Source organism: Myotis nattereri (assembly GCF_964212035.1).
Source record: "Myotis nattereri genome assembly, chromosome: 1".
In the NCBI taxonomy this organism is placed as follows: domain Eukaryota; kingdom Metazoa; phylum Chordata; class Mammalia; order Chiroptera; family Vespertilionidae; genus Myotis; species Myotis nattereri.
This window is the reverse complement of record NC_138075.1, coordinates 186658349-186683080: the sequence shown is the minus strand read 5'-3', so window position 1 is coordinate 186683080 and position 24732 is coordinate 186658349. Positions and strand designations below refer to the sequence as shown.

The 24732-nt window shown below is 37.3% G+C and overlaps 1 protein-coding gene across 5 annotated transcripts in view; it reads left to right on the top strand.

The window, feature by feature from the left end:
* RUFY3 (RUN and FYVE domain containing 3) overlaps positions 1-24732 on the top strand; it is an 80656-nt gene that overhangs the window by 40598 nt on the left and 15326 nt on the right. For all 5 annotated transcript variants that reach the window (XM_081083333.1, XM_081083332.1, XM_081083334.1 and 2 more), the window contains 10 exons: positions 7324-7497; positions 8303-8420; positions 9478-9579; positions 10801-10924; positions 12639-12700; positions 13907-13972; positions 15722-15791; positions 18489-18581; positions 19867-19950; positions 24338-24505. In XM_081083333.1, the coding sequence (XP_080939459.1) occupies positions 7324-7497; positions 8303-8420; positions 9478-9579; positions 10801-10924; positions 12639-12700; positions 13907-13972; positions 15722-15791; positions 18489-18581; positions 19867-19950; positions 24338-24505 (1061 nt within the window). The remainder of the gene's footprint in view (positions 1-7323; positions 7498-8302; positions 8421-9477; positions 9580-10800; positions 10925-12638; positions 12701-13906; positions 13973-15721; positions 15792-18488; positions 18582-19866; positions 19951-24337; positions 24506-24732) is intronic.

Genomic DNA, 24732 nt, shown 5'->3' with positions numbered 1-24732 from the left:
AAAAAAAGAGGAGAAAAGAAACGTTCACAGAATCACATAGCTTGGGAGGAGTTCAAGTTGTGTTCAGACTCCAGAGCTCAATGCTTTTAACCACTGCACCAAAGTTTTTAAAAAAAGTTTTTGATTAAAGATCCACTATAAAAGTATATTTTCATCAAAACTCAGTACACACATAATTTATTTGTATATATCTAGAGCAAAAGGTCCATGAAACGGTATGTAACCTTACTATGTGGAACATGCTAAATCGATTTTATACTGCACTGAGGAGTGTGACCTTTAGTTCAAGACATTCCAGAATCCTTCCTGCCTCTCTAGTATGTATCCATTTCATCCCTAGCTACTAAGTTATATGTCATTCCTGAAATGCCTGGGTTCTGTTCCCAGCCTATAATTGCTGGCATCTTTTAAAGGCTGGGCCACTAACCTTGTGTCCATCTATTTCCCTTTAAACCATCTCTTGGTGAGAGCATCTTTTCTAATAATTAATGCTTTTATTCTTATGCTAGTGATTATCCAACCCTGAATTTTAATTTGTATTTATAATGATCTGGTGAAAATTATGCTGAGAATGCTTTCACATAAATATCCTTTCCTATATTCAAAACCAAGCTGATTTTACCCCTTATCTCCAAAACAGTTACTCAGTCTTTTCATTTCTATTTCCAGCCTCACAGGGCAAAAACCTTGAGTTATTAGGAGAGGCAGAAGTTTCTCTTGAGCCTGCAGCTAAAATTGGCTTTAGCTCAAAACAATCAGCATAGTACAGAGGCACATCTTGGGCGACTCATTGTGGACCCTCACATATCAATACTATATTCTTTGTTATTGCTAAATAATATTCCATTGTACGTATCATTTTATGTATCCAGTTGTTACCAGCAGGACTATGAGACCTCCGCTCTTACCTTCTTTAAGGAAAAAATTCAGTCAAGAGACAAAGTGCAGCAAAGCAAGCAAGAATTTATTGGCAGCAGCAGAAGCACATTCAGGACAGTAAAACAAGGAAGAGCATAGCCTAAGAGAAGCAACTTAAGAGCATAGATGGGGCTGCTTTAGCTCATTGGGAAGCAGAGAAAAGGGGGCCTTGGAGACATGTTCGGGGGGTTAGCACCAGACGAGCTGCCGCTGCCCATTGCTCCTCTGGTTGCAAGTCTCAGGGAGTCCATTAGAGTTTATATGATGGTGCCTGTCGGGCAAACCATGGGGATAGGCATGGCATGCTCCCCAGAGGGAGAGCCTGTGCTGGGACCTCCGTTCTAAGAACTTTTAAGGGTGGAGATTTCAGGGGTAGTCCCTGGATAAGTTCTTAATAGAATATTCATCAGCTTTCCAGGTAGGTCTTTTCAGGGTCGTGGTCTCCACTGATTGGTCGGAGCCAGGGCAGGGGGTCGTTAGTCACTGCAGCTGGTCCTCGAATCACCTGCCTGGTTCTGCTGCTTTTCTGGGCCTGGAGCTGAAATGCAACTGAGGCCTAGATTCGTTTAGGGAGGTAAGGTTGGGGAGTCCAAACTCTATGACTAGCGATATGCAAGGGGAGGAAAGGTTATCCTTTGGTCAAAGTCCTTGTTTTCTCAGTGTTGTCCATTGGTGGGCACCTGGGGCTTTCCGCCCTGGTGATCTTCCGTACCTGGCCTATCGTCCTTGCTCTGCTCATGTGTAACTGCCTACCACACATTCATCAGTTGAGGGGCATTTGGGTTGTTTTCACTTTTTGGCTATTACGAATAGAGTTGCTATGAACATTCATGTATGAGTTTTTTATAAATGTACATTTTCATTTCTCTTGGGTATATACCCAAAAGTGAAACTGTTAGATCATATGATACCTATGGTTTAACCTTTTAAAACAGTCTGGCAGTTTTCCAAAACAGTTGCATCATTTTATATTCCTACCAACAGGGTTTCAATTTCTCCACATTCTCATCAACACTTGTTATTTTCTGTTTTGATTTTTTTAAAATCCATTGTGAAGTGGTATCTCATTGTGGTTTTGATTTACTTTTCCCTAATGAGCATCTTCACATGTACTTATTAGCTGTTTGTATATCTTCTCTGGAGAAATGTCTGTTCAAATCCTTTGCCATTCTCTTCTGGTTTGACAGTGTGACTCACTGTCACTCTTAGCTATGACTTTGGGTTCACTTCTGTCATCACTATTAACTAAATAAGCCACATGACTATAAGAGTTATGACAATTTTTTCATGTGGAAATTAGCAGTTTTGAAGAGATATAATGAAGACCCACATATTCTTGAACTTGGATTTGAAAACCAAGTAATATAGTTCATTTTGTAGCTACAGTCATTTCTACAAGTTTTTTTTAGGTCCACCGCCCTGCTGTGTTCCTCACCCAAGTAATTCCCACCACCGTTCATCTAATCACCAGATCTAGAAATGTGAAAGTTACTCTCCATTCTTTCTCCTTCCCTCATATCCAAGGGGTCATCCTGTTGTAAAATCCTGACATTCTACCCCTGGGTCTTCACTCTTCTCCACACGGCACCTACTGCTCTGCCTGCTTCCATTTCTCATTGCTTCTCCCCAACTATTGCAGTAGACCCTCACTTGCTCCTCAGCTTCCAGTTCTTGTAACCTTCTAATTCATCTCCCACAGGACTACTAGAATGGCTTCTGTAAACTTCAAATGTATGGCATCACACCTCACATTAAAATCTTACTGACTTTAAGGTAAAATCAACATTCCTTAGACTAGGTTCTTAGCAGTCTCTCCCTTACCTTTTTCCCTTATCTCTCAACACTTACATGCATCATAAACCTTTGACATTTTTTGTTCATTTTTCTTAGTATGCCATGTTCTTTCATACTTCTATGCCTTTACCCAAGCTGTTCCTTCCATCCTACTCCCTTCACAACTCTACTCCTTTCCTTGCCTTGCCTGATTAATTTCTTTCTGCCCTTTAAGATTGAACTCAAAAGTCTCATCTTCTGTTAGCAAAATATATGGCACTTAGTGATTTCTATATATTAATTTTGTACTCTGCTACCACTGTGAATTATTATATTTTTGTAGAGATTTTAGTTTATTTTTGTCTGATTTTGTGGGTATAAAATCAGATTGTGCAAGAAGAGTAATATTTGATCCATTCATAAAGTTTATATGTCTCCAATTTCTTTATCTTTAATTTCATTGATCTTCCACCCTCAGTACAATGTTAATGGATATTTCTTAATTTCCTTAAAATTCTATAGAGTGAATAAACATAAGTTTTTTAAAAAATCCTCATCCTCTGATGATTTATATATATATACCTCTCACTTAAATTTGAATGAAAAAATAGGGAACCAGGTCAGGTAGCTTTTTTCTATGCCTATTCCTATAATGTCCTATTCATATTTTTGTTAGTGTTCGTATTGCTATATTTGCAGTGCTTCTCAAACTTTTCCACAGAAGTACATCAATGATAGAGGAAATTGTGTTGGACCTACAGCCTGCCTGAAATGCTACCTTAATATCATGTCTACTGTCTTAGCCTTAAAAATATATATAAAATTTACATTTGATTCCATACAATGGGTATTATATTTGGTTTAATATAAAAACATTTTAATTTACTTGTCCTGGAATAAAATTGATCTTGTCCAAGGTGATCATGTTTATCCCAAAATTTCAAGTGTTTTCTATAAGCTTTCCTGTTTTGTTCTCCAGTTTCTGTATTATCCAACATTAAATATAATAAATAATACCCAGTTTATATTCACTATTAATTGAAGAAAATGAATGAATGAATAAAAGTTCAGTTTTGAGATTAATAGTCTTAAATGATAGTATTGTGAAAAATTAAAATTTTAATGACTATTTCATAGAAAAAGTATGACTAATGACATTGTGAAAGTCATACATTTTTTAAAAATCATTTTCTGGCCTATGGGATATAATGAAACTTTATTTAACTTCCTGTAGTTCTAAGCATAAAATATACATAAAAGATCACATAAGTGTTCAGTTCATTGAATTTTCACACACTCAATAATTTCACATAGTTAACATCCATATCAAAAAACAACTTTACCAGCTTCTCACAAGCCCCTTCATGCTCTCATCTTTTTAACAGCATATATTAGTTCCACAAAATCATGTTATACTTTGGTCAAGACAACAAATTAACTGAATCAAGAATTTCTTATTCTGTGACAAATCAAATTAATGATTTACTATTCATAATTAGTAGCCAATATTATAAAATAAAAAATAATTAATTTTTAAGTACTAATTATTTTCAGTAGTTTAATTTAGTACTAACCAGAAAACATAATTAAAATTATTTGTAATGACCATTACTCTTATGTACTACAATGCACAAAAATGTAGATAATACACATTAAATAATAATCAGTTTAATTTATGCTTTAAGCAATAATGAGCAGTGCATTCTTTTGAGTTCTTACGTATAATTGTCAAATTACCCTGATTTTTGTTTGACTTTTAAAATTTTTTTAGAGCAGTAGTTCTCAATTGGGAGGGAACCTAACTTTGTCTCCCAGGCGACATTCTGCAATATCTGGAGGTCTAAAGACACTCTTGGTTGTCATTATTGGAAGGTGCTACTGACATCCAGAGGGTACAGGCCGGGTTGCTGCTAAACTTGATTCACACAACAACATTCTCACCCCCACCCTCACCCCCACAAAAAATATGTGGCCTAAAATTATTGCTGAGGTCAAGAGTAATATTTTCTAAAGAATGAGATTGTTTGTGTTTGATTCAGTTTAATTCAGGTAGGGTCTAGCACCATACTAATGGAGTCCAAGGTATTAGGAATTTAATTTCTCTAGGCACTAGTTCCATCTTTCTGCAGTTTCTGTGCCTCAGACCCCAACCAGATGTCTTGAACATTTCTGCTATGATTACAAGAAGAATGAGATGAGGCAATGTAAAGGAGCTGATAGAAATCTATCACTCTTTCTGGGGAAAAAAGTCTTAAAGCATAGTGTTCTGTACATACTCCCAATCCAGCTCTTCCCATGTTGACTGGTTCTCACTAGGTTGGAATCAGAGTATATGCTTTGACTGGCAGCATTGTTTAATTTTGTTATTAGCTCCCTGACTGAATGGTCTACAGCTTGAGGCAGAGGAAATGGTTCCCTATGGCCAACTTCAACCCCATTTTCTTGCTGTCTGTTGAGAGGTATTGAATGGAGAATCCAGTAGCTGTCCACAACCATTCATGCATACCCACTCACCCCTGCTCTGTTTCTTTCACAACTAATTATGGGTCAGAAATGCTACCATAAGTGCTGTAAAAATGTTGAAAATTAACATCTAATGAATTTGTTCTTCACAGCTGTTTTTCAGGGGATAGTGTTTTTTTAATACCTTTGTGTCTCCTGTGAGCTTATTCTATTCTTGACAATTTGACCTACCCTAACAAAGAGTCATATTTGAGGCATGGCAATATATACCAATTCTGACTTTCATAATAAAGTATTCTCTAAAAGTATTACTGCCCAGCCAGCATGACTCAGTGGTCAAGTGTCAACCTGTGAACCAGGCGGTCACGGTTAGATTCTGGTGAGGGCATATGCCTGGGTTGCAGGCTTGATCCCCAATAAGAGACATGCAGGAGGCAGCCAATCAATGATTGTCTCTCATCATTGATGTTTCTATCTCTTTCTTCCTCCCCCTGCCTCTCTGAAATCAATTAAAAAATGAAAGTATTACCATAGAAAACACTACAGTAAACCACAGTTTGTATAGTTGGAATTGTAAACCTACAATAAGTCCTTAAACTTAATGGAGATTAGCTTAGAATTTGGCTATTTGATTCTGCTCATTTAACTGTGAAAGCAGATATAATTGAAAACATTGTGTGAAGAAAAAAAAAACATTGTGTAAAGAAAATTGCTTGGGACAGTTTAAATAATGTCTGTTTTGTGTTGTGGCTTGTTTGTATAGATTTATCAGGATTTATCAGTACTTTTTGTCTTCCTAAGAAGAGTTAAAATATTTTATAGGTCTTTAAGCCTTTTATAGAAATTTGGTATATTTGCTATTTGGGGATATGTATACTGGAAAGAGTATTAACTTTCATATCAGATCCAGGTCCAAATTCTGCCACCTATGAACTTTGGCCTTGGACCACTTAACTGTTAAGGGCCTGCTTTACCACCTGAAAAGAAGGAATACTACTTAAATGACAGTCATAAGAATTAAATAAGATAATCATGTAAAAGAATGGTCAGCAGGAGAGAAGGATAAATATTGTTTGGAGTCATTGATTCATGGATAAGTGGATAATAGTGGTCATGAGCACAGGGTTGGAGTTGGGGAAACGGGATCTACACTCTGGTTCTGTCATCTATTACTAACTGTCCACAGGGTCAGCCCCTGTACTTCCTAGGCCTCATTTTCCTTCTTGAAAGTTGGTGCTGTTGGTAACTGCTCTTGCCCTGTCCCTCTTATTCTCTACACAATTTGTGAAGTGCTTTAAAAAATAAAACCAATGAGAAAAAAGTAAAGTACTTAAAGTTTGTTCCAGATATACTATTTGCATTATTGTAAGCATGTTGTAAGGAAGAATTGAGACCAAAATTGTAAGAAGCAGTCGACAGTACCTGACACAGAATACACACCAGTGAATAAAGTCTGGATTGTTCTGGATTCTGTTGATAAAATATGGTACTTAGTCCCTTTCCTCACATAGTTTATCTGTCTGGTTGATGAGAGCCACACACTCTATTCTGAGGCTTTAAAAATTTGCAGATTGATTAAGTTCTAATACTGCATTGCACTAATAATGTTAATTATTTTTAGTTTATTTAATAATGGTTAGTTTAAATAATGATGATAATTAGTATTAATACTAATAATGCAAATAGTATATTTGGAACAAACTTTAAATACTTTACTTTTTTCTCATTGTTTTTTTTTTTTTTTTAAGCACTTCACAAATTGTGTAGAAAATCAGGGGGACAGGGCAAGAGCGGAAGCAGACCATGAAAGTTGTGGAATAGCATGCTGCGATGGGCGCCCAGGTGAGGGTGGTGGCAAAGGCAGTAGGGAAAATATGAAAAGACTGTATTCAAAGTTCAAAATTTGATAAAATAATTTTTACTGTTTCATCAAGGATATTCCTAAGGGAAACTGACTTTTTTTTAACAACAAGTATATGACAGAGAAGACTACAACAACTAATAGTATAATTTGTTGCCACTGCCTTGATCCTTGCCAAGACAGTAACAGTTTTATCCACCATTTCTTTTGCACCATCAATGCAAAAATCAACACCGTGGAATTAAAGTGAATTTTAAAATGCACTATTTCCAGTAACCAGACATCATTTTCATCTCCTTTGCCTGCAGATCCGAATTATCTCATGGCTAATGAACGCATGAACCTGATGAACATGGCCAAGCTGAGTATTAAGGGTTTGATTGAATCAGCTCTGAACCTGGGGAGAACACTGGACTCTGACTACGCACCTCTCCAGCAGTTCTTCGTGGTGATGGAGCACTGCCTGAAACACGGCCTAAAAGGTAGGCATGGCTTCAGTGTGCCCTGCGGTCAGCTGTTCCTAACAATACACATTCAAGAAGAAGAGCATTCTTTGTGGCGTCAAAGAATAAGAGGCTTGAATTAATATTAATCCACTGGAATGCATTTTATGTGGATGCAGGCATATGGTTGACTTCAAGGACTTAGAGGGCTTAGAAAACACAGATCATTAAATGCTAGAGCTGGAAGGGCCCTTACAAGTATCTAGTCCAGCCTGGCAGTTGTGTTTGACAGGTTCCAGAAGGGCCTGGAATGGGATGTGACCTTCCCATAGTCCCACAGTGAGTGGGGCAGAGCATGTGCTAGAACTAGGTCTTCTGACTCTGCTTCCATGCTTCTCCCACTTAACCACAAGCTTTTTAACACAGGACCTGGTCCTGTTCACATTGGCTTCTCATACCTCCCCAATATTTGATACCTGTTTCTGGAGTATATATTCTTCCCTATTGTACTGTTTTCTTCATTATATCGCACAGCTTTAAGTACTATTAAAGTATTAAATATAGTAATAATACTTTAAGTATTAAAGTGTCTTGTTATATTATAGAGCTAATCCACAAATTCTTCCTGAAAGAGGAAGGACTAAGTCTTGGAAAGTAGGGGATTTTGATTTTCATAAAATGTTACAGATTCTGAAAGCATGAATAATTTCAGAAATATCTGGCGATCTAGGATTTGTTCCCAAAAAAGAGCATTGAATAGATGGGAAGTGTGTGTTTGTGTGTTGAGGGCATGTTTATGTTGTAAAGAATATTAAAATACTGCTATAATTTTATATCCTTATAGCTAAGAAAACTTTTCTTGGACAAAATAAATCCTTCTGGGGGCCTCTAGAACTGGTAGAAAAGCTTGTTCCGGAAGCTGCAGAGATAACAGCAAGTGTTAAAGATCTTCCTGGACTTAAGTAAGTGTAAGGTTGGATTCTGTTTGTCAGGGGAAACATTCTTACTAACTATCCCCTTGAAGAGTGGGACTAAGATAATGATGATCATGACAATTTATTTCATAACTATCTAAAATGCAGACTGTTGCTACAAATAAGCACTGTTTTGAGAGAACTGGAAATGTAAAATATTAAGAGAAGTATGTCTGAGGGATAATTGTTATTATTAATCTGAGAGAGATTGTCTTAATGTTCAAATAACAAACATGTTCTTATTTATTTATTTATTTATTTATTTATTTATTTATTTATTTATTTAAAATGTATTTTATTGATTTTTCCCAGAAAGGAAGGGAGAGGGATAGAGAGCCAGAAACATCAATGAGAGAGAAACATCGATCAGCTGCCTCCTGCACGCCCCCTACTGGGGATGTGCCCGCAACCAAGGAACATGCCCTTGACCGGAATCGAACCTGGGACCCTTCAGTCCGCAGGCCGATGCTCTATCCACTGAGGGCTATTTTTAATGCACTTGTTGAAATTAGTGAATTTCAAGAAATTAGATCAAGGGAGGTGGCATACTGGACTTGACTTAAGAAAAAGAATGTGTTTGATGGAGTTTAAAACCAAGATTAAAACAGTTGTCAAGTGAACCTTAGGAACTGACACCTGGAACCTACCTTAGAACTTGAAAAAGAGTATTAGGTTGGTTTAATTATAATCAGATGGAGGTCTAAGTGGCCTGTGTCCACATTATTATTATTGGGTACCGATATGATCCATACTAAATTTATGAAGCTATACTAGTACTAATCTGATGGAACATTTTCAGTGGAGCCTCCCAGAGGTCTTGCCTTCAGATGGTGGTCTCACTCAGTAATTAATTCTTCACCAGAGCATTTGTCCCAAACATACCCTCTGGGTCCCTCTAACCCTCACATAGGATCTCATAGGAGAAGTTGTGAGAAGCACTTCAGTGTGCATGTTCTGCTGGGGGACCACTAGCAAGAGTAAGTGAATCTGTCCCACTGTGATCCCTATTTCTGCTACTTTTAGTTGTTTGGTTTCTGTATTATAGGACACCAGTAGGCAGAGGAAGAGCCTGGCTTCGATTGGCATTAATGCAAAAGAAACTTTCAGAATATATGAAAGCTTTGATCAATAAAAAGGAACTTCTCAGGTATGAACATCTTGTTGGATTTTGCTACATTCTTCATCATATAAGGTCAGATTATATAAAATTTATCATTTTTGTACATCAGAAACAAATGGTTCATAACAATTCCACATAGTTCAACTGATACCTTCTCCCACACCTCACACACACATACTCAGGAATAAGTGTTTTTACATACATGTATTGTCTGTCACTGTGGCATATATATGGCTTTGCAGGGCAGTCTAAAACTTAACACCTCCAGAAAACAAAGCGGTTTTGTTTTTTTAAAATATATTTTTATTGATTTCAGAGAAGAAGCGAGGGAGAGAGAGAGAGAAACATCAATGATGAGAGAGAATTATTTTTTTTAATATATATTTTATTGATTTTTTTACAGAGAGGAAGGGAGAGGGATAGAGAGTTAGAAACATAGATGAGAGAGAAACATCGATCAGCTGCCTCCTGCACACCCCCAACTGGGGATGTGCCTGCAACCAAGGTACATGCCCTTGACTGGAATCGAACCTGGGACCTTTAAGTCCGCAGGCCAACGCTCTATCCACTGAGCCAAACCGGTTAGGGCGAGAGAGAATTATTGATCAGCTGCCTCCTACACATCCCCCATTGGGGATCAAGCCCACAACCCGGCCATATGCCCTTGACTGGAATCGAACCCAGGACCCTTCAGTCTGCTGGCCAACGCACGCTCTATCCACTGAGCCAAACCAGCTAGGGCCAGGAAGGGCTTTTGACACCTTGGCATGCACCTAGGTTCAATAAGACAGGAAATTGACATGTAATATTAAATCCAAATACAACACACATAAAAACGTTTCTCTAGATGGATCATAGATAAAATGAGAAAAAGAACAATAAAATTTTTGGAAGAAGACATAAGAAGATAAAAAGTTCTACATATAAAGGGGGGAAAATGGATAAACCGGTCTATATTAAAATGAATTTCTGTTCACAAGTACAAATATCTGGGAAAAGCATGAATACTCATTTCAATGAAAATACCATTCTGATCACTTTTCTTTCAGCTGGACTATTTATTATCTAGAGTCTCCTCATGCATCTGTCTTCTAAATAAAGTATCCAATCCATTTTTTCACTCTTTTGCTATTATCATAAATGACTACATTCAACCATGAGGCAAGTGTTTCCCTCCTTGTCTCATGATTACATCATTGGTTCTTGAGGTTTTATTACAATAGAACATTCCATGAATCTCTCTTACAGCGAATTCTATGAACCAAATGCGCTCATGATGGAAGAAGAAGGAGCCATAATTGCTGGTCTTTTGGTGGGTCTGAATGTCATTGATGCCAATTTCTGTATGAAAGGAGAAGATTTGGACTCTCAGGTATGAAAAAGTACCCAGTTACCAAGTGTGTCACTCTGAGTTCCCTTATCTCAGAATTTGGACTGATCAGATTATACCAACCAAAGTAAGGGAAATTCTTTAAGTCATATATATATATATATCTATATGATTTCCTTTCATTTTGATGTGCATCTAAAAAATTAGTTTTTTAGGTGTGTGTGTGTGTGTGAGAGAGAGAGAGAGAGAATGAAATTAGTTTTTTACCTTCCAACTTGGCTCATTTATGCATTCTAAATGTTTTTAAAATTCTTATTTTGACTGTGATCCCTGTTGTTGAGTGTTTCCTTCCACATCCCGCGTGGAGTAGGGTTCGGTATCTGGAAGAGGAGCCGCACAACAAATGAGAGAAAAAGACACGAGATAATTTTGCAATATTGGGGGACCAGGTGGCAAGTCCCGAAGGACTTCTCCCTGTGCTCAGGCCTCACCAAGCTTTTATTGATCTGGGATGCACCCATAGCATAGCCCTTAGGCAGGTGACCCCCTAGTAACAAGCAGACTAGCCCATCAGCAAGGATTTACATAATAATAAATGGGGGAGTAGTTTCAGCTACCACTGTCTGGACAAACAGAGGTGGCGCCTAGCTCCGAGCTTTGCTAGGGCTTCAAAGGCACCCAGCCTTGGGGGGGGGGGGGGGGGTTCCGGGGAGTTCTCTGTCTATGCTTATCAGATAGTGAAGGCAATAAACAGTTTCCCACACCTGTTAAAAATATTTTGCACAGGCTAAAATATACATATACAGACTAAAGTATATACACAGGCTAAATACACAGGCTAAATACTAAAAGTAAGTTTAGCATGGTAGTTAAGAGTGAAGGCTCTGAACCCAAACTGTTTATGTTGAGATTCCAGCTTCATTTTCTAGCTGAATATATTTTGTAGTTACAAAGTTTCTTGGTGCTTCAGATTCCTTATCTGTAATATGGGGATAAGAAATGCAGTCTCTGTTTCATAGTGATATTGAGAGGAATAAAGGAGTGAGTACATGTAATGTACTTACAGGGCCTGGCACAAATTCATTACCCAATAAGTAAACCTGCTGCTTTCACTATGACTATCTCTCTCACCTCTTCTGTATGAAATACTACAATGAATTTCTGTTACATTTTACACTGAGAAAATAGAGAATAGGAAGTATGATATTTTGATGTGGATTTTAAAAAAGAAATAAGCTGAATGATAAAATAGCGATCTTGAAAAATGTAGACATACACCAATGAAAATGTGGAAGAATAGATACCAGAATGTCACAGTGATCATCTTCAGTTGGTTGGGACTGTGGGTGTCTTGTATTATTCCTTTTGCTTATTGTATTTTCTAAAACTTCTAAAGGGGATACACATTATTATTGTAACTATAATTTTAAAAGTTATTTCTAAAAGTGAACATAGTGGTTCTGTAGCAGAATCCTTGAAATAAACAAAAGAGAAACTTTAAACCTCAAATTCATATTAAGTATTCTGTTGACTTTCTTAGTCTTATCTGGGCTTCTAGTCCTATTGAATTAACCTGAGTCTTTACTTAGAGCCCTTATAATTCTTGATTATAATAAAAGTAAACATTAAAATGTCATTTAAAATTTTTAGTAATTGTCATGACTATATAACTGTTTTGAGTATCTAGAATGAGATGTGTTATGCCTTGGAGAAAAAAATCTAATTTTATATTAAATTCTGAAAATTCTCTCTGTAGGTTGGAGTTATAGACTTTTCAATGTACCTAAAGGATGGGAACAGCAGTAAAGGTAGTGAAGGGTATGTACAAAGAAAATTAGGTTTCTTTCTTATTTAATGTTCTTTGATAATATTTAAAGTTTACAACAATACTACTTTTTATCAGACTTGCTGAAGAATTTCTAGTGGTTTAGCTTTAATAGCATCTTGCCAAAACTGTCTGTTGTGCCTGCTAAACCCTAAAAGGGGTTGTAATTAAAGTGATTTTCCTGCTATGTGGTTCAGGGGAAAACAGAATGAAAAATTTTATAAGATGAGCCCAATGCTCCATCTCTTCAGATAGTGTTTGAAAATATGGTCTTTCTTGATGAGAAGGATTACATTCTCGGTTTGCTTAAAATTTACAATATTAAATATGCATCGTGGGGTTATGTAAAATGTTAATATTAAGGGGGAGTATATGGGAACTGCTGCTTTTACAACTCTTGTAAATCTATAATTATTTCACAATAAAAAGTTTTTTAAAAGATTTATATACTACTTAGAAATTGGAGATCAAAAGCACACCTTATGCCTTTTATAAATTTAGCAGTTGAAAGCATAATTATTTTGAAGTTTTCAACCTTGGACATTGAGCTAAGATTATACGACTTGTTAAGTAGTTGTAGAGGTCTGTGGCCTTGATTTTACCTTCAGTTGAAAAGTCTAGCTGTTTAATTTTGCCTGTTATAGATTAGTTGGTTTGAAAAGTAAACCTCCCTTTTTCACACTTTATTTTTTCATGTGATAATAAACCCTTAATCTTTATGAAAACCTTTTTATACCATTCATTTTGAAATTCAAATGACATTTAAAGGCAAATATATATCCTTTGAGAACAACTATTACACCAGAGGAAGCTTAATTCAATTCCTACAACAAATGGAAAATTATTATAAAACTAGTGAAGCTAAAAAAGTCTGTCAGCTAGGAGAAGAAAATGTTTATTCTTTAAATACCTCTGACAGATTGTAATGTTATATCTATTACCTAAGTTATGATGTGTGTAAGCTATAATAAGGGCTTTATTAATATGGAGTTTTGCGTGTCTTTTTTTATTTTTTTAACCTTCAAGTCTTTCTTGTTGATGTCGAGGGGATTATACATCAGGTCTGTCTTCTGATTGAGTATCTATGCCACAATTTCCTTTCTATGTTTTATGAAAAGACTGGGGGAATGGGGATCTTGATATTTCTAATATTCTTTATTTTATTTCTTTTTTCTCTCTCTTTCCCCCTTTTCCTCCAGAGATGGCCAGATTACTGCAATTCTGGATCAGAAAAACTATGTAGAAGAACTCAACAGACATCTGAAGTAAAGAATGAATAAATATTATTACTTTACAGGGGTGTTTGTTACAAGGGAAGGGAAAGGTAAACTGGTGAGCAGTGAGGATAAATTGAGACAATACTGAACAAAAGTATGTAGAATTCCTGCTTGCCAGCCACTTAGCTAGACACTGGAGAAATGGCATTTAATTGTTTTGGTGACCTTTAGTGAAAGGTAGTAATAAGATTAGTATGTATTTTACTTCTAGTGATTAAATACATACATTGTTAAGATTCTTAAATATGTGATATACGGTAAGTCCTCATTTAATATCATTGATAGGTTCTGTGACTTTAAGCAAAACAATGTATAACAAAACCAATTTTACCATATGCTAATTGATATAAACAGGAGTTACGTTCCTACAGCATCAAAACAACGGTGAATGAAATTATGACTTGAGTACCTACCGTTTACAGTTGAAATTGGCCCTTTTGATCCAACCACATATTTCAGGACTAACCTTGAGTAAACTACTCATTGCCTTAGTATCTTTAGATTAATCATATCTCATTGGTCCCTTGTATTTCTCACTTATATATAAAATTGATAGTATTAATTTACCCTGTCTTCTTCATCACTACCACTAATTTACCAAGTACTCACTAAGTATTTTTCAGAACTCTCCAGAACTTGAAACAGTCTTCTCTCCACTGAGGAGATAAGACAAAAATTTTTTTGTTTTCTCAAATAGTACATTTATGTTCTAAAGCAGGGATGGGGAACATCTGGCTTGAGGGCTATATAAGGCCTGCGAGCCATATAAGGCCCGTGAAATCATTTGGTCTGGCCATGCCAAGGCATTAGGGGTGCGTTAATTACATGTTTGACCAAATATAGCAGACTAATTTTTAAGTTGGTAATATTGGATGGCCCGTGAATGAAGTTATAAATATCTAAATGGCTCTTGGCAGAAAAAAGGTTTCCCGTCCCTATTCTAAAAACTGTCAAGTAATTAAGGAGAATTAATATATCTATTACTATCTTATTTATAGTTTCCTTATGAAAGAATCATTTTAATTTAAATAAAGACCATAATATGATTATATCAATATCAATTTATATTGTCTTGATTCCAGCTAGAAGATTCAATTTAAGTGCAAACTCACTGTAAGAGCTAATAATGATTACAGTGAACTATGGAGATGTTAGTTAAGCAAAGGTATGGTTATAATTGACAATGAAATATAAGCGTGACACTATTAATTTCCTCTTTTCATGCCTTAGTTTCTCTCTGTAATTGGGGATACCTAATGCATAGGGTAGTGGAAAGGAGTAAATGAAATGATGCAAGTAAAATCATTTGAAGAGTGGTGTGTGGTAAGCATTTAATTCATGCAGCCTATTATTATACAGGGTTTCCAAAAAATGTATACGCACTTTGAATAATTATTAATTCCTATGGGTTAAATCTAAAAAGAAAGAAACATTGAGCTATCAGCTAAAAGCGTGTATACATTTTTTGGGGTACCCTATACAGAAGTAAAACTTAAAGTCTACTGTATAGTGCATTTATTCTTTTATTTCATTCAACCAGTCCTTATTAAAAACAAACTTTAGTGCCAATGATGAAGCTGCTAAGACATAGCCCCCCGTGTAAGTTATCTGGGAGCTTGCAAGTCTATAAAAAATCATGGGCATTACAATGAAAAGTGTGATGGGTGTTTAAAAGGACGTACAGGATATTGTTCTATTTCTCAAAAATAACCATTGTGTTTTTTCTTCTCTTGATAGTGCTACTGTAAACAACCTTCAGGCAAAAGTGGATGCACTAGAAAAATCGAACACTAAACTGACAGAGGAAGTAAGTGTTTTGGAAATTCTTTGATTGAGTTATAGAATTTAGTGATGTGCATTAGTGGCAAGTAATTTCCCTGGAGCCATGGAAATAAAGGACTTGACTTTTCAGGTAATGTCTAATATAGGACATAAGTCTTTGTTGTGGCTAAGAATGGCCAGCTGGCTTATGTCAGTGGTCTCAGTTGTACAGTTGGACTACTGGCCTAGAACCTAGGCTGATCAAATATCTTGCTTTCTTTTGTTTTGTCTGAACTAGCCTAGAGTTCATGTTTAGCATATAGCATGATATTCACCATTTATTCATTCAGCAAACATTTTCTGTGCTAGAGGTAGACAAAGATTCATATGTGCCAGGCATTGCTTTATATGTGCCAGATTGGCAGCTCTCCACCTTCACAGGCCTGATCTTCTGCATGGGTGGTGAGTAGATAACACAAAGAGCACTGGTCAGAAGACCAATGACCCCTGCTTACATGACGTGCTGCATGTCATGTGCTGCTGCACAAGTCAGTCACTTGACTTCCAAAGGCACAGTTCCCTCGCTAGCAGATGAGAGTATTTACACTTCCCCTTTCAGCCTCACAACTTCTCTAGAGATCAGATAAGAATACATAAAGTCCCTAAAATAAAAAGAGAAAAATAAGTTCATGTTTCACTTCTGATTAATATATTTTTCCCTAACCTACCAAAGTCTAAGCTACATTTCCCCCCCACTCCCACCCCCCAAGTGGCATTAGATGTTTCTTTTTAAAACCTTAAATAAAATTTTCCAGGTGGCAAAGACTTTTTTACCTTCTCTATTTCTAACTATTCTGCAGTGTGGTAAATATGATTTCAATAAAACCAAGTTAAAATAGTAACTAAGAAACGCTGTTTAATCTTTTTTTTCCAGGACAAACATTTTCATTGTGACAACTTTAAAACACCTTTCTTATTCACGATGCAGTGTGCACATGATGTTTTGTTGAGTTGTACACATGAAACCTGTATGATTTCATGAACCAGTGTTATCCCAATAAATTTAATTTTTAAAAAAATAACACGTCCTTATTACTCAGCTCTGTGGGCTTCATTTTTTAGTATAGATTCTTAAATTATATTAAAACTCTAATTTATGGATATGACCTTTAGAATTTGATCCCACCTGGCTTTCAAAATATTCTGCACAGAAATTATGTACTGTGATTCTACTGCTTTATATTGAGGCACTATAGCATGAAAACTGGGCATGCGCTCTAGAGCTAGACTACTTGAGTTCATGTCCCCACTCTGGCTTTCTGATCCTGGGCAAATTACTTAAGCCTCTATTCCTTGGTTAGCTTATCTGTGAAATGGGCATGATAAGAACAATAAGATTTTTGTGCAAATTAAATGATTTAATACATAAGGACCTAGACCAGTGCCTGACACATCACAGGCACTTAGTATAAACATACTTGTTAAATTTATTCCCTCAGTCACAAGATTGTCCTCCTGATCTAGGTTTATTTTACTAAATATAGTAATTTATTTATTCATTGACTTAGTTGTTTTACCAATAAGATTTATTTTCTTAAAACTTTGAACATTTACCATAGAGGTAAGCATTCTGTATACGCTTAATAAAGAGCAGAGAAAGCTAATGAGGCTTGCCTTTTCTCATATCCATCTATTTTGGATTTAAGAGGACGGGTGTTAAAAGTAAAAATACAGACTTTTCACCTCCTGAGTTCTGAGCCAACATAACAAAATGAGAAGAATTAAACAGGTAATGGTATATAAACATGCACTCTGTTGTTGTGCAGCTGATTTAGAAAGCCCATTTGGATCTGCAGTCATCATCTCCTAACATTTTCTCTTGATGCTGAGACCTTGGCAGAAGCTATCTGAGGGTGCACTTGGCTCTAGACCAGAGTTACTTCTTCATGCCCCATCAGGTCATGGAGAGACGGAGAAATGGGCTTCCAGACTTGGTTCTAGAAAGCATGCCTGAGCCTAGCTCCCCTGTCCTCACACGTTAGAACAGGAACCAAACAGAACCTGCCCCACTGCCAGTGCAGAGATAATAAAATGCAGTCCAGGCCTGGCCAAGAGGAGTCTGCCCATTTCCGTTCCCAGCCTCATTTAGGCCCCTTCACTTTCTCTGTGGAGAATACAGGTCAGTAGGTACAGAGAAGTGTTCCCACTGGACTTTTCCCTCCTGCAGAATGAGAATAACAGTGTTTCCCCTTAGCTGCATTCTGCTCATCACATCACCTTATCTTTTTAGGTGCTGAAATGAAAACTCTCCTAAGTGCTTAATGGCACCTTCAAGAACTTAAGAGCTCATTTCTTTACTCTTGTAAAAAGTCTAATGGAGGATTCATAAGATGGATCCCAAGGCATGAGGTGACCTCTTAAATGCTTTAGAGATGGGTGTTGTAACTTAATATAAATTATCTATGAGGACACCCTTAAGGTAAATGATATTAACATTTTGGTACTGAAATAAAGTTTACACAAAGAGCAGCAAAAGGAGATATTTTAAATTTGAATCTAAGCCACTTTCAAAATATTTCTTCTAAGTTCCTTAATAAGGACATTTTAATGGGGTTATAAATAGCTTTCTTTTCTTCTAAGAATAGCTAATCCTGAAAAATCATGGCCTAGCAGATCATGAATTCTCCTATCCTGGTTAATAAAAGAAAGATAAAAGATTATTTTTTTCTAATTTTATCAACAGCTTGCAGTTGCAAACAATAGGATTATTACCTTGCAAGAAGAAATGGAGCGAGTTAAAGAGGAAAGCTCCTACATACTGGAATCCAATCGGAAGGTAATCTTACTAGATTTATAAAATATTCCTGGAGAGAGTGTCAGTGTTGGTGGGGGAGCCTCTAGAGGAGTGTTTGGAAGCAACAAGCATTCACAATATCAAACTGTTTTTACTGCGGCTTCCGCAAAACTGGGGAACAGTGAAGGTTAGGGGAGGGTGGTGCTCCTTTTACAGATGCTCCTGGGCTTCACCGCCGTCTACATCTGCAACAGTCTAATTCAGTTTCTTGTTTTTATGTACTAAAGATTTGTACTGTGTTTAAGTGTTAGATTTGCTATATTAAATGTACCATTATTTTTTACCATTTTACTGTTTTATAAGAAGTGTTTATATGATACCACTGGGAAAGAGTTTGTTTGTTAATGAACCTTCTAAATAACTTAATTTTGTAAAGGATCAAAGTTTTTATATATGTCTAAACAGATACATTGCAAGCCTTTTATATATTGTACAATTATAAGCCTTCTTAAGTAGAGGATGTAATGTAACAGGTTTAGCTCATTGATGACTGAAGATCAGAACTATCCACATTGGCAATTCTGCACTAAATTATAGTGGTGCTACTTTAGGGAGCTGTTGAGGTTGATAGAGCTTCTAGCTCCTGTACCTAAATATTCCCAGATGGCTGTGGGTGTAATTTTCTGTCTTTCATGATTTTGTTGGCATTTCTTCATACTGCTGGTAGTATTGCTATCTCTAGAAAGATCTTCCTGTTCCCTTGTATCCTCATGCTTCTAACCTACTGTGACCTAGGAACCCAAACATCCAGTTATTAAAATGGTTCCTAAAAAGTAAGTAGGCTGAGTGAGGAACAAAGTCCTTTTCTAAGAGTAACTTTTGACTTTAATGCGTGGACTTTGTGAAAACAACTGTGACGGCTCAGAAGAATATTCTGATGACTTCCTTATTTTTAGCTGTGATCTCTCTGGATGGTTAGAGATACCAGATGTAAGATCTCTGGAAAAGGACTATATTCCCAATTGAACATTTGGCCCAATTCATAGTTGACAGTGAATACTATTTTGTTTTTAGAGGCTGATTTTTAAAACTTCTACTACTTGATTTGGTAAACTATCTAAAGACTTTAAACAAAATAGAAAGAAATCCTCAATTCAGTTTAAGAATTTGTAAGTTACTAACCCTCTTCAATTTCTTTGTTGTCTTTATTCATTGTTGTATCTGCTTAGGTTTGATCATTTTCTCTTAATAAATAGGAGTGCTGGTGTTAGCTAACTGTATAAATTCTTTATCCTTAAAAATGTACTGTTTTATTTATCATTTCAAGGCTCCTAAGCAAGACAGAACTTCAGAAGGGCAAGCACTAAGTGAAGCAAGAAAGCATTTAAAGGAGGAGACACAGTTGCGACTGGTAAACTTCATTTACATTCTGAGAATTCAGAAGACGGCAGAATGTAACAGCTTGCTTAGGGGTTTGTCTTAGACCAAGGCCAGGAATAGCAGTAGTGTACTGACACATTTTTATGCATCCTGTAAACTGTTTCTCACTCTTGTTAACCCACATTCCCTATAATTCTTTCTCAGTCAATTTTCTGAGTACACGTATTCTCAACTGCAAATAAGATTTTGCAATCTTTATTTACTTGCTTTTATAGTTTGTATTGCAAAAACATTAGGTATATAGTAACTACTTTATAAACTCTGCACTCCCTCCTCCCCACCTCAGTCATCACTCCTGTGAAGATTCTGGTATGTCTCCTTGGAGGGGGCAGCTTCTCGCCTCATCACTAAGAGCCATTAATGTAGAATTGTATTCTTTTATTTTTAGCTGTTACTTCTGAATTTATTCTTGTTCTTATACATAAATAGAAAGATGCGTCATCAGTGTTAGTCTTAAATATTTTGAGATTCATATGTATTATGAAAAAAATACATATGAGAATGCATAATAAGGAGTAATATTCTTTTTTAATTATATTTTTTATTGATTAAGATACTACATACCTATATCCTTATCCCCACGTTACCCCCTACCATCACCACCCCCCCCCCCCGCTCATGCCCTCACCCCCCCGTTGTCCGTGTCCATTGGTTAGGCCTATATGCTTGCATATAAGTCCTTTGGTTGATCTTTCCCCCTTACCCCCACCCTCCCCTACCTTCCCTCCAAGGCCCAACAGTCCAATCAATGCCTCTCCGTCTCTGGATCAGTCCTTGTTCATCAGTTTATGTTGTTCATTATATTCCACAAATGAGTGAGATCATGTGGTATTTATCCTTCTCTGACTGGCTTATTTCACTTAGCATAATGCTCTCCAGTTCCATCCATGCTGTGGCAAATGGTAAGAGTTCCTTTTTCTTCTTCCTCTTCTTAAAGAATACCTTTCAGCATTTCATATAATGCTGGTTTGGTGGTGATGAACTCCTTTAGCTTTTTCTTATCTGTGAAGCTCTTTATCTGACCTTCAATTCTGAATGATAGCTTTGCTGGATAAAGTAATCTTGGTTGTAGGTACTTGGTATTCATCACTTTGAATATTTCTTGCCACTCTCTTCTGGCCTGCATGGTTTCTGTTGAGAAATCAGCTGACAGTCGTATGGGTACTCCCTTGTAGGTAACTGACTTTTTTTCTCTTGCTGCTTTTAAGATTCTCTCTTTGTCTTTTGCTCTTGGCATTTTAATTATGATGTGTCTTGGTGTGGTCCTCTTTGGATTCCTTTTGTTCAGGGTTCTCTGCACTTCCTGGACTTGTAAGTCTATTTCTTTCACCAGGTAGGGGAAGTTTTCTGTCATTATTCAAGTAGGTTTTCAATATCTTGCCCTCTCTCTTCTTCTGGCACCCCTATAATTCTGATGTTGGTATGCTTGAAGTTGTCCCAGAGGCTCCTTACACTATCTTCATATTTTTGGATTCTTTTTTCTTTTTGCTTTTTCAGTTGGGTATTTTTTGTTTCTTCGTATTTCAAATCTTTGACTTGATTCTTGGGATCCTCTTGTCTGCTGTTGGATCTCTGTATATTATTCTTTATTTCAGTCAGTGTATGCTTAATTTCTAGTTGGTCTTTTATTATATCCTCCAGGGTCTCACTAAATTTATCGGCGGTTTCCAGAAAATTCTTGAAAAACCTTATAAACGTGGTTTTGAACTGTATATCCAGTCGTTTGCTTTCCTCCATTTCTGTCATTTGTGACCTGTTTCTTTGTCTCCGCATTTTTTATGCTTCCGTGTGTTGGTAGAGTGGTTTTGTGTGCTAGGTGTCCTATAGGGCCCAGTGGCTCAGCCTCCCCAGTTACCTGAGGTGGACACTCTTGGTGCACCCCCTTGTGGTCTTTGTGCACAGTCTTGTTGTAGTTAAGCCTTGATTGTTGTAGTTATCACTGGGAGGAATTGACCTCCAGGCCAATTGGCTTTGGGAATCAGCTGTGTCTGTAGTGGGAAGACTTCTGTGCTGGAGACACCCCTCCGGGGCAAGACTTGCTTCAATGGGGCTTTGGTGCTCACTGAGTCTGCCCCCTGATTATGTCCCTTTTGGATCTGAGGAGTTGTAATTGGATGGTCCCACTCTGACCACTTTGTACACTGGCTCTTGGATCTAAGGAGGTGCTAATTTAGCCTCTGCCTGAGGTTACCCAGCAGGAGCTACGAAGAGATTTGCAGATTCCCCTTCCTTTTTTGGAGTTTGGAGGTGCCCAGATAAAGCCCAGCTGTGAAGCAATGCAAGCTGCTATGGGGCCTTGGGCCTTCTCTTGGAAGTTCTGGGTCTGTCTGGCCCAGCTGCAATTTGTTAGGTAATTTTCAGGTTGCAAAGGGCCAGGGCATTCATATGCAAAAGCCTCTGCTGCAGCCTGGGTGGGGCAGGGTCTCAAGGAATCAACAGGGCGGAGCAAGCAGCTATGGCTGATCCTCAGCCCTGCCCTAAGGGGCCGCGCGTCTCAGTGTCCCGGTAATTGCTGCAAGCACCTCTGAGGGAAAGCCGCCCTGAAGTTCCGAGTTCTGCCTGCTGCCAGACAGTCCAGTTTCTCCCCATATGAGTCCTGGGTCCCCAGAGACTTCCCGGAACCGGAGTTCAGAGTATTCGGAGCTTGTGACTCCCTCCCGATTCAAAAAGACAGCCGTGCCCTCAGGTGCCAACCCCTTTCCACGTGTGCGCTCGAGCCTCCGTACATCTGCACTTTACTTCTGCAGTTCCTCTGAGTCTCAGTGTGCTTTTCTCTGTCCTTCTAGTTGTAGAACTCCACCCAGCCAGCCTTCCTGTAATTCTGGATGATGTCCGTTTTGTCTTTTCATTATATTTTTGAAGTTGTTGTGGGAGGCAGCAATTTCCGGTGTTTACCTATGCCGCCATCTTGGTTTTAAGGAGTAATATTCTTGAACTGCATTTTATCCAAGTATTAGTGTACTAATACACCCCTGGTATTAGTATATTAATTCTTCCTGCAATTTAGATAGTATGACAAACAAAAGAATCCACCACCACCACCCCAGTAGGGTCTCTAACAATAGAAAAAAGGCTGAAAATAAGGAGTGAGCCTTATACACTAATAGTGTGTAAAACAGAATTTCAGGTTTTCTGAGAAAATAATACTGTTTTGACATCCTTGAAATAATTATCATTTTCCTTCTATGTGTTTGTGAATTGGATCTCCAAGTACCTTCTACAAGGATGCTCCTACAAATAATATATGGCAACTTTATAAGAAGCAGTCTAATCCAATTTCTGTCATGCTAACCATGTTAGAGGAATGCCTCAGTTAAGCGGCATGTGATAAAAATTTTACACAAAATTTTGCACATCCTTATGCCACAATAAGATAAATGTTAAAAAAAGGAAAGAAGCCGTAACCGGTTTGGCTCAGTGAATAGAGCATCAGCCTGTGGACTGAAGGGTCCCAGGTTCGATTCCAGTCAAGGGTATGTACCTTGGTTGTGGGCACATCCCCAATAAGAGGTGTGCAGGAGGCAGCTGATTGATGTTTCTCTCTCATTGATGTTTCTAACTCTCTATCCCTCTCCCTTCCTCTCTGTAAAAAAATCAATAAAATATATTTAAGTAAATAAATAAATAAATGAATGAATAAGGAAAGAAACCAAGCAAGTAGGTGAGGTCCTAGCTGTGCCTTGGGATAGCCTGAATGCAGAAGAACCTCAGGAGTTTACAGCTTTGATCATCCAAATAATGTTACAGTAATAATGGTTGGAACAAAAAGAGGCTCATGTTAAGTGAATCTAAAAATTAAGTTAGCCATATTGACTATTCACAGTAATTGAATGTTACCCTGGGAACCCACAGTATCTTTTTTATTTCTTGGGCTCTTGAATATGTCAACAATATCCAAATTGAAGAGAATTACAACTGCTTCATTTTGTACTGGCTACTATAACAGTATATAAATATATATGTTCACTAGTTTATATATATTTATATAATAAGACATGACATCAGTTGTCTATCTTAATATCTGATGAAGTACCTCAGGTATGTGTGTATTTTTTATTTATTTATTTATTTATTTATTTATTTATTTATTTGTGTGTGTGTGTGTGTGTGTGTATTTTAGACATATTAAATAGCACTACCTTTGGCCTACTAAGCCCTTCAGATTTGTAAATTACTGAGTAAATGTTATTGTAATTATCCTAATTATTCCTGTCATTAATGTCTCTGCATTGAATGAGAGCTTATAGCTATTTTGTCAGAATATTCAGACCTGAGAGTTTGGTGTACCTTTTCCTGTGGAATTTTTTGGTTTGTGCATAGATGAGAGAGAGTAAGCACTTCCTTTTCCTTTGGGGCAGGATGTTGAGAAAGAACTGGAGATCCAGATCAGCATGAGGCAGGAGATGGAGCTGGCCATGAAGATGCTGGAGAAGGACGTCTGCGAGAAGCAGGATGCCCTGGTGTGTCTGCGGCAGCAGCTGGATGACCTCAGGGCCCTCAAACACGAACTTGCCTTTAAGCTGCAGGTGAAGGAAACAGGAGCCGACTCACTGCTCTCTAAAATCCCAGGGCTTCCCTTTGCCCCTCTTGTTTAGAATCACGCTTTAAATACCAGAAGAAAGAGCCGCATCTCATTTTGAGGCTAGCTGCTCGTAAACCACTTTAGGAATCTGACCATCGCCATGGCCGCTTTTCAGATTGTGAGATAATTTCTATTCTGCAGTCTAACCTACCAACTGAGTTATATATTCCA